The sequence below is a fragment of the Chiloscyllium punctatum genome, chromosome 30, assembly GCF_047496795.1.
Source record: "Chiloscyllium punctatum isolate Juve2018m chromosome 30, sChiPun1.3, whole genome shotgun sequence".
Taxonomy (NCBI): domain Eukaryota; kingdom Metazoa; phylum Chordata; class Chondrichthyes; order Orectolobiformes; family Hemiscylliidae; genus Chiloscyllium; species Chiloscyllium punctatum.
This window is the reverse complement of record NC_092768.1, coordinates 32164570-32175531: the sequence shown is the minus strand read 5'-3', so window position 1 is coordinate 32175531 and position 10962 is coordinate 32164570. Positions and strand designations below refer to the sequence as shown.

Sequence of the window (10962 nt, the reverse complement as noted above, 5' to 3'; positions counted from 1 at the left end):
GGAGGACAGACGTAGAGTCATAGAGTCATAGAGATGTACAGCACGGAAACAAACCCTTCGGTCCAACCCATACATGCCGACCAGATATCCCAACCCAATATAGTCGCACCCCAGCACCCGGCCCATATCCTTCCAAACTCTTCCTATTCATATACCCATCCAGTTCAGATTCTGACCTAAGATGTCACCTTTTGCATATTCCTTCATGACAGCACAGCACTGACGCTAACTTTCTAAACAATTTTCGTTCTGTCGAACACTCTTGGTCACCTGCGGAGACTTATTATCTGACACTCCACCCATATCTCGGTTGTATGATCATTTAATCTCTCCGCCTGTGCTCTCTCTCTCTCTCAGTGCACCTGAAGGAGGGACAGCGCTTGTATGATTCCAAATAAACCTGCTGGACTGTAACCTGGCGTCGTCACACTTCTGCCTCTGTCCACCTTCAGTTGCATTAGACCACTTCCTCCCCAGAATTCATCTCCCACCCCCAAATCACACCTTCCAATCAGAACGGAGGGGAGGTGGGGCTTGGAACGGCCACTAGCCAATCAGGTTCTCAGGGAAAGAGGTTCTGTAGAGGTTCTGCTCGCATTGGAGTTCCAGTTAGTTGCCGGTGTGCAGTACACAGGGAGAGCAACAACAGAGAGCTGTGGGTGTACAGTAGACAGAGTGGGGGACAGGCAGAGAGCTGTGGGTGTACAGTGGACAGAGTGGGGGACAGGCAGAGAGCTGTGGGTATACATTGGACAGAGTGGGGGACAGGCAGAGAGCTGTGGGTGTACATTGGACAGAGTGGGGGACAGACAGAGAGCTGTGGGTGTACAGTGGACAGAGTGGGGGACAGACAGAGAGCTGTGGGTGTACAGTGGACAGAGTGGGGGACAGACAGAGAGCTGTGGGTGTACATTGGACAGGCAGAGAGCTGTGGGTGTACATTGGACAGGCAGAGAGCTGTGGGTGTACATTGGACAGAGTGGGGAACAGGCAGAGAGCTGTGGGTGTACAGTGGACAGAGTGGGGAACAGGCAGAGAGCTGTGGGTGTACAGTGGACAGGCAGAGAGCTGTGGGTGTACAGTGGACAGGCAGAGAGCTGTGGGTGTACCGTGGACAGAGCGGGGGGAGTTGCTTTCTCCTTGTGTCCCCGGTTGAGTGAGCGATGCGCTCTTCCCACTCTCTCCCTCTCACCCTGCAGCTCCATCCCCCGGCAGGGCAGCCCTACAGCCTGAGCAGCCGGAGGAGCACCGACCCGGAGATCTTCACCTTCGAGCCGATCCCGGAGCACAAACCCAACCACAGGGGCAAGAGGCGGTCACTGAAGGTGCTCTATCCGCTCTACCAGGTCAGAATCCGAGCTGTTACTGAAGCCATGTCCTACAGACTGTTCGCTGTTTCAGAGGCACGGGGTGGAAGGGTGGGGAAGCTGCCGCTTGACTCAACAGCCCCATGTTGCATTTATGTAGCGCCTTCAGAGGAACCAAGCAGATGCGCCAAGCCATGAGAGAACTCAATGGGTAACCTGACCAAAGGATTGTGGGAATGCCTTGGAAGAAGGATTGGCGAGGTTAATGAGGAAATTCCAATGCTGTCACATTCAAGGCACACCCAGCCAAGTGGTTCAACTTGGGGGAGGGGGGGGAAGGAGAGATGGACACCAGGCCAGCATTAGGGGAGTGCCCCGATGTGAGTGGGTTTCGCGGTTGGAGGAGATGGTGGCTCGCTGGGTTAGCACTGCTACCTCACAGCGCCAGAGACCTGGGTTCAGTTCTATACCTCGGGCGACTGTCTGTGTGGAGCTTGAATTGAAATTATTGCCTCGTGTACCGAGGCACAGTGAAAACCTTTGTCTTGCGAGTACAACAGGCAGATCACAGAGTTAAGTAGCATAGATAAGTAAATAATAAGTGGCAAAAACAAAAACACAGGTACAGACGAATGTTGAGAGTTTGTGAGATCATTCCGTATTCTAACAACAGGAGGGTAGAAACTGTTTCGAAACTGGCTGGTGCATGTGTTCAGGCTTCTGTACCTTCTCCCCGATGGTAGAGGTTGTAGAAAAACATTGCCAGGGTGGGATGGATCTTTAAGAATGCTGGCGGCCTTTCCTTGACAGCGGGCCTGGTAGGTGGATTCGATAGATGGGATTTTGGCCTTTGTGATTGTCCGGGCCGAGTTCACCACTCTCCGTAACCATCTCCGATCTTGAATTGTACAGTTACCCTACCAGGTACTGATACATCCAGACAGAATGCTCTTGATGGCGCACCTATAAAAGTTGGTAAGGGTATTCACCATCATGCCAAATTCCCTCAGCTGCCTGAGAAAGAAGAGACGTTGTTGGGCCTTTGTAACCAGTGGGTCCACATGAAGAGTCCAAGAAAGCTTGTTGTGGATGACCACTCCCAGGAGCTTGACACTCTCCACTCGTTCCACCTCTGTGCTGTTAATGTGTGTGTGGTGGGGGGGGGGGGGGGGGGGGGGGGGGAGAGGGGCATTCATTCTTTCCCCATGCCTACATGGGTTTGACTCTTCCTTAGTGACAAAGATGTGTAGGTTCGGTGGTTTAGCCATAGGCAATGCAAGGTTACAAGGGATTGGGAGGGCCTGGGTAACATGCTGTTCGGAGGGTTCCGTTGACTTGGCTGAATGGTCTGCTTCCACACTGTAGGGGTTCTATGATTTGCAGATATAGACAGACTGGAGATGTTTTTGAAAACACAGGTGAGGTTTTGACCAAATTGCAAACTTGCTGTTTTAGTCTCGAGACGATTGTTGGGATGAGCAGTGAAGTCAGTCAACAGGGAAACAAAGTTACAAATCACCCAACACCAGGTTATAGTCCAACAGGTTTAATTGGAAGCACTAGCTTTCAGAGCGCTGCTCCTTCACCAGATGGTTGTATAGTACACGATTGTAAGACACAGAATTTATAGCAAAAGTTTACAGTGTGATGTAACTGAAATTATTTAGATTAGATTACTTACAGTGTGGAAACAGGCCCTTCGGCCCAACAAGTCCACACCGACCTGCTGAGGCACAACCACCCAGATCCATTCCCTTAACACTATGGGCAATTTAGCGTGGCCAATTCACCTAACCTGCACATTTTTGGATTGTGGGAGGAAACCCACCCAGACACGGGGAGAATATGCAAACTCCACACAGAGAGAGTCGCCTGAGGCAGGAATTGAACCCAGGTCTCTGGCACTGTGAGGCAGCAGTGCTAACTGCTGTGCCACCGTGCCACCCATTAAACATTGAAAAATACTTTAATTGTTTGTTTAAGTCCCTCATCTGTTAGAATGACCGTGTCAGTTTCACCTTTTTCATATAGGAGAAAGTGAGGACTGCAGGAGCTGGAGATCAGAGCTGAAAATGTGTTGCTGGAAAAGCACAGCAGGTCAGGCAGCATCCAAGGAGCAGGAGAATTGACGTTTCAGGCATGAGCCCTTCTTCAGGAAGGGCATACCTGAAGAAGGGCTCATGCCCGAAACGTCAATTCTCCTGCTCCATGGATGCTGCCTGACCTGCTGTGCTTTTCCAGCAACACATTTTCAGCTCACCTTTTTCACATGTCAATCACAAAACTTTTTTTAAAAAAAAGTTACATGCTCAGGTTAACTTTAATAAGTGGTGTCAGCCCAGATGATGTGCTGAAGGTGTTAGCCCCCTGTATGCTGCTGTCTGTGCCATAATGTTTAGACTGATTCTAATCTTAAAAAAAATGAATTAACAGAATCTTACATGGGAAACAAGCACTGAAGACCATGTTTAATTGTGTAAATGTCAATCTCTTGCAGAGACAGTGGAAGAGTCAAGAGAGAGGGATGGGACTGGCTGTCAGCAATGTAGTTCACGACTAAATTAGAATCTAACTCTTGCCCCTTAATTTTGAATGCCATTACTATCCCACTCTCTCACTCTCCCACTATCAACATCCTGGGGTGAATGTTCACCAAAAACTCAACTGGACTTACCACATAAACACAGCAGCTACAAGAGCAGGTCAGAGGCTGGGAATACTCACCACCTGACTCCCCAAAGCCTGCCCCACCATCGACAAGGCACAAATCAGGGGGATGATGGAATACTCCCCGCTCGCCTGGATGGGGGCAGCTCCAACAATGCTCAAGAAACTCGACACCATCCAGGACAAAGCAACCCCCACTTGATTGGCACCACATCCACTCCCCCCCACCACCGACGCTCAGTAGCAGCAGTGTGTGCTATCTATGAGACATACTGCAGAATTTCACAGAGTTTCTTAGACAGCACCTTCCAAACCTATGACCAATTCCATCTAGAAAGGGCAAAAGTAGCAGATACATGGGAACACCATCCCCCTGCAAGTTCCCCTCCAAGCCACTCACTATCCTGACTAGGAAAATACATTGCTGTTCCTTTACTGTCACTGGGACAAAATCCTGAAATTCCTTCTCTAACAGCTGCGTGCTCCTACAGCAGATGAGCTACAGCGGTTCAAGAAGGCAGTTCACCACCAACCTCTCAAGGTGATGGGTGTTAATTGCCGGGCCAGCCAGTGACACCCGCACCCACGACTGAATATTTCAAAACAGAAATGTGAAAACTGATGTTCATTTTGAGCACCCGTCGCTGAATGGGTGGGGTGGGAAACCAAGTTTCTCTCCAATCCTGTCACTTGGGTTAAGATTAATACTGGGGCAATCAGGGCCAATGCCAAATTAACAGAAAGTTTCTGCAGAAAGCTGGTAGCAACCCGACACCCTTGCTTTGCATTCTTTGGGGTGTTCTTGATCCTACCTAGCCATTAACCAGCTCTCTCCCTTCCTTTGGCTTCACAGTCTCGGAAATCCCTTCCCACCAAGAAGGACATGGCTAAGAGGCTGTACCTGCTGCTGCTGTCCATTGTGATCCTGCAGGTGTACAGCGCTACCGAGCCTGGGGAAGAGGAGGCCAGTCCCATCTTGGAGGCACCGCGGCTGGAGACCAGCAATGAAGAACCCTCCCCGCCCACTCAGCTGGTTTTCACGTTGGATTCGGCTGCTGTCTGCATACTGACGGTCCCAGGAGGAACTGCAGACAACACCACGGTCCGTACTCTTTGACGTGCACCCACCGGTTGGAAAGCGTGCAGTGGTGACCGTCTCTCTTCCCTCCTGTCACTGAGTTCAACAGCTTGCCTGGTTCCCCTCCCTCTGCAGCCTGATCCCTGGCCACACCAAAGACTTGACCATTGTTCCCCAAGTGGGCACATCAGTGGGGGACTGGGGCTAACTCAAATGGCTCCCTCCACTGCCAGCATCCAGATGTGACTGGCACGCCACACTGCGCTTTCCCAGTTGGCGCAGTGGTAGTGTCCCTAGCTTCGGGCCAGAAGGACCAGGTTCAAGTTCCAACTCCTTCAGATACGTGTCACAACGTGTCCGAACACGTCGATTCTGTAATAATTTTGTCACCTGCTCCTCGCCGGGTGAGTGGGTGAAGCTAACAAATCCAAGTAATAATGAGGAATGCAGTTCTTCAATCTGAGGCCTGTAAAGTATTTGGGGTATCTTTAACTTAATTGCCCTCGCTGTTTCTGCAGCACTTTATTCTTGAGCAGGGCGTGGTTCGCAAGAACTTTAATCAGATTGGCTTTTGGGGGTGGGTGGGGGAATATCCATCCTCTAACGCTGTATGCTTAATAGAATGACGTCTCATCTGCAATTAACACACTGTTTGTGTAGGAACTAATGACGTTCTCATTAGATTACATTACTTAGAGTGTGGAAACAGGCCCTTCGGCCCAACAAGTCCACACCGACCCGCATTAGCTGAATGGTAACCTGTTTGAAACCTCCACTGAATCATGGGGAGAACTACGAGTCAAGGCAGAGTTCTACGTAAAAAGATCAGATGTCACCTCCCCCTTACCTTGTTAATCTCAATTCCACACCTCCGGCCAGTGCCCGTGACCATCTAGTGGCAGATAAGCAAATGTCTTCACGTCTGACTTCCAAATCTTTCTGGTGAGTTAGGTTGATGACGACCTGAAACTAGGTGAAATCTTTCTTGATGATATGTCTCCTCAGACAGAAACTAAATGTTCCTGGTATCAATCATGATGACGATTCTTCCCACAGCGTTGTGGTTTGCTGGTAGAACACTGGACTTTAATAGGATGAGTGCTAAAGTTCCACTTCAGTATTGTGACACGGGAAACAAAACGATGGAATTTTTATGACACGGAAGACTTGTAATTGGTTCATTGAAGTGAGTTAATTTATTTTGCTACATTGTCATATTTAATATAGTGTATTTTATTGAATGGCCTATTTATTGTCTTTAAGTTTGAATTTTACGTATAAATAAATGATGCAAATGTTGCTCACTTGTTTGGCTTCAAACTGGATTTTAAAAAGTCCTTTTTCAGTGAGTAGAGATGTGGAGATCTGAAGGTTGGCGATCCAAAATGCACTGTCACTCTCTGACTCAAGATTCCAATGGTCTGAATGAAATAACATTCAGATATTTGCAAACTACCCTCGTCACCTATATTTCTTTCCTTACCCCAACACTATCACCTACCTGTGGTAGTGCTTATATCCCCCTCCCCCCCCTCAGCACCCATGTTGTGTGTGTGCAGGTGTGAGACACACTGAAAGACCACAAGGTGTACAAATCTTTATTCAATTCCCACCACCAGGAAGAAAGGAAACATCCAAGTGGCCAGTGACAAGCAGTGCCCTTCCCAGAGGGCATTGCTGCATGACCAAACAGTGATGGGGAGGGTGGGGATTAAATCAAAATAGAGGTGGGGGGGGGGGGGGGGAAATAATACACTCCACTCCCTGCGGCGCCCACCTCTCCCTGAACAACTCCAGGGTGTTGGTGGACACCGCTGTGCTCCTTTTCCAGAGACACCTGGACTCTAATGTAACCGCGGAAGAGGGGCAGGCAGTTGGCCCTAATGACCCCCCCCCATGGACCACTGCCTGGACCTGTTTATGGCTAGTTTGGTCAGGCCCAGGAGGAGATCCTTTGACCTACCCTCCCTCCTCCGCACCGGGTGCCGGAAGATCAGGAGCGTGGGACTGAAGTGCAGCCAAAAACAGCGAAGGAGGTTTTTAAGAAAATCAAAAAGGGAGTGCAAGCGCCCACACCCAATATATACATAGTCCACGGACTCCACAGAACAAGCAGTTGGGCCGGGAGTCCATGAACCACCGCAATCTGCGGTTGCAGGGAACTGTCTATGCGGCACCCTCCTAGTCACGTATACTTGGACTTGTCCGTTTCAATTTTTTTTTGACCAGCCCTGATGAACCTCCTCCTTTTTGTGGCAAACAGTGTCTTTGTGACTTAAAATTGTCCCTTTTTTTTCACTATTATTGAAACTTCTAAGAAGAAGAGAAGAATCCAGTTTTCCTTCCACTCTTTAATCCAGGCTTTATTTCTTCCTGAGATACCCACTGAGAATGCTGGAGAAACTCAGCAAATCTAGCAACCTCTGAAGAGAGAAAAACACCATTAATGTTTCGAGGCTGGTATGACTCTTTTTCAGAGTTCCAGTTTCATTCGCTTCCCTTTTCACTTTATCCCTAATTTGGCACTCTACCCACAGCATTGCGGTTTGCTGACAGAATACTGGACTTTAATAGGATTAGTTCCACTGTTCCACTTCGTGACACGGGGAACAAAACGATGGAATTTTTATGACATGGAAGGCTTCTAATTGGTTCATTGAAGTGATTTAATTTATTTTGCTGCATTGTCATATTTAATATAATGTATTTTATTGGATGGCCTATTTATTGTATTTAGATTTGAATTCTACATATAAATAAATGATGCAAATGTTGCTCACTTCTTTGGCTTCAAACTGGATTTTAAAAAGTCCTTTTTCAGTGAGTAGAGATGTGGAGATCTGAAAGTTGGCGATCCAAAATGCACTACCATTCTCTGACCCAAGATTCCAATGGTCTGAATGAAATAACATTCAGATATTTGCAAGCTACCCTCGTCTTTACTGGCACAGTCTGGTTTGAGCTCAGTGCTGCTTATGATCAGGTTGAAGGTAATTGGTTGAAGGTTTATCGAGTCAGACAGGACGCAAACAGACCCTTCAGTCCAACTGGGGGGGGGACCCAGGGAGGTAGTGGGGAAAGAGATCGGTCTGAGATGGGTACAGCTGAGACCAGAAGTGAGTCAAACAGTCAGGGCAGGTAGGGACAAGGTAGGACTAATCAATTAAACTGCAGTTATTTCAATGCAAGAGGCCTAACAGGGAAGGCAGATGAACTCAGGGCATGGTTAGGAACATGGGACTGGGATATCATAGCAATTACAGAAACATGGCTCAGGGATGGACAGGACTGGCAGCTTAATGTTCCAGGATACAAATAATACAGGAAGGATAGAAAGGGAGGCAAGAGAGGAGGGGGAGTGGCATTTTTGATAAGGCACAGCATTACAGCTGTGTTTAGGGAGGATATTCCCAGAAATACATCCAGGGAAGTTATTTGGGTGGAACTGAGAAATAAGAAAGGGATGATCACCTCATTGGGATTGTATTATAGACCCCCCAATAGTCAGAGGGAAATTGAGAAACAAACTTGTAAGGAGATCTCAGCTATCTGTAAGAATAATAGGGTAGTTACAGCAGGGATTTTAACTTTCCAAACATTGACTGGGACTGCCATAGTGTTAAAGGTTTGGATGGAGAGGAATTTCTTAAGTGTGTACAAGACAATTTTCTGAATCAGTATGTGGATGTACCGACCAGAGAAGGTGCAAAACTTGACCTACTCTTAGGAAATAAGGCAGGGCAGGTGACTGAGGTGTCAGTTGGGGAGCGCTTTGGGGCCAGCGACCATAATTCTATTTGTTTTAAAATAGTGGGATGGAAAAGGATTGACCAGATCAAAAAGTTGAAGTTCTAAATTGGAGAAAAGCCAATTTTGACGGTATTAGGCAAGGACATTTGAAAGCTGATTGGAGGCAGATGTTAACAGGTAAGGCGATGGCTGGAAAATGGGAAGCCTTCAGAAATGAGATAACAAGAATCCAGAGAAAGTATATTCCTGTCAGGGTGAAAGGGAAGGCTGGTAGGTATAGGGAATGCTGGATTACTAGAGAAATTGAAGGTTTGGTTAAGAAAAAGAAGGAAGCATATGTCAGGCATAGACAGGATAGATCAACTGAATCCTTAGAAGAGTATAAAGAAAGTAGGAGCATACTTAAGAGGGAAATCAGGCGGGCAAAAAGGGGACATGAGATAGCTTTGGAAAATAGAATTAAGGAGAATCCAAAGGGTTTTTACAAATATATTAAGGACGAAAGGGCAACTAGGGAGTGAATAGGGCCCTCAAAGATCAGCAAGGCAGCCTTTGTGTGGAGCCACAGAAAATGGGGGAGATACTAAATGAATATTTTGCTTCAGTATTTACTGTGGGAAAGGATATGGAAGATATAGACTGTAGGGAAATAGATGGTGACATCTTGCAAAATGTCCAAATTACAGAGGAGGAAGTGCTGGATGTCTTGAAACAGTTAAAAGTGGATAAATCCCCAGGACCTGATCAGGTGTACCCGAGAACTCTGTGGGAAGCTAGAGAAGTGATTGCTGAGCCTCTTGCTGAGATATTTGTATCATCGATAGTCACAGGTGAGGTGCCGGAAGACTGGAGGTTGGCAAGGGTTTAGGAAGGGCAGTAAAGACAAGCCAGGGAACTATAGAGCGGTGAGCCTGACCTCGGTGGTGGGCAAGTTGTTGGAGGGAATCCTGAGGGACAGGATGTACACGTATTTGGAAAGGCAAGGACTGATTAGGGATAGTCAACATGGTTTTGTGCGTGGGAAATCATATCTCACAAACTTGATTGAGTTTTTTGAAGAAGTAACAAAGAAGATTGAGGGTGGAGCAGTAGATGTGATCTATATGGACTTCAATGAGGCGTTCAACAAGGTTCCCCATGGGAGACTGATTATCAAAATTAGGTCTCATGGAATACAGGGAGAACTAGCCATTTGGATACAGAACTGGCTCAAAGGTAGAAGACAGAGAGTGGTGGTGGACAGTTGTCTTTCAGACTGGAGGCCTGTGACCAGTGGAGTGCCACAAGGATCGGTGCTGGGCCCTCTACTTTTTGTCATTTACATAAATTATTTGGATGCGAGCCTAAGAGGTACAATTAGTAAGTTTGCAGATGACACCAAAATTGGAGGTGTAGTGGACAGCGAAGAGGGTTACCTCAGATTACAACAGGATCTGGACCAGATGGGCCAATGGACTGAGAAGTGGCAGATAAATGCGAGGTGCTACATTTTGGGAAAGCAAATCTTAGCAGGACTTATACACTTAATGGTAAGGTCCTAGGGAGTGCTGCTGAACAAATTGACCTTGGAGTGCAGGTTCATAGCTCCTCGAAAGTGGAGTCGCAGGTAGATAGGATAGTGAAGAAGGCATTTGGTATGCTTTCTTTTATTGGTCAGAGTATTGAGTACAGGAGTTGGGAGGTCATGTTGCGGCTGGACAGGACATTGGTTAGATCACTTTTGGAATATTACATGCAATTTTGGTCTCCTTCCTATCGGAAAGATGTTGTGAAACTTAAAAGGGTTCAGAAAAGATTTACAAGGATGGTGCCAGGGTTAGGGGATCTGAGTTACAGGGAGAGGCTGAACAGGCTGGGGCTGTTTTCCCTGGAGCGTCGGAGGCTGAGGGTTGACCTTATAGAGGTTTACAAAATTATGAGGGGCATGGATAGGATAAATAGACAAAGTCTTTTTCCTGAGGTCGGGAGTCCAGAACTAGAGGGCATAGGTTTAGGGCGAAAGGGGAAAGATATAAAAGAGACCTAAGGGGCAATGTTTTCACGCAGAGGGTGGTACGTGTATGGAATGAGCTGCCAGAGGATGTGGTGGAGGCTGGTACAATTATAATATTTAAGAGGGATTTGGATGGGTATATGAATAGGAAGGGATTGGAGAGATAT

The 10962-nt window shown here is 47.4% G+C and overlaps 1 protein-coding gene across 1 annotated transcript; it reads left to right on the top strand.

Moving 5' to 3' along the window:
• Positions 1-651: 651 nt before the first annotated feature.
• On the top strand, positions 652-7766 carry LOC140455394 (radiation-inducible immediate-early gene IEX-1-like). The gene is made up of 2 exons (XM_072550200.1): positions 652-1346; positions 4828-7766. Exons 1-2 carry the CDS (start codon positions 1164-1166, stop codon positions 5089-5091), a joined length of 447 nt encoding a protein of 148 aa, XP_072406301.1. The 5' UTR covers positions 652-1163; the 3' UTR covers positions 5092-7766.
• Positions 7767-10962: the final 3196 nt, after the last annotated feature.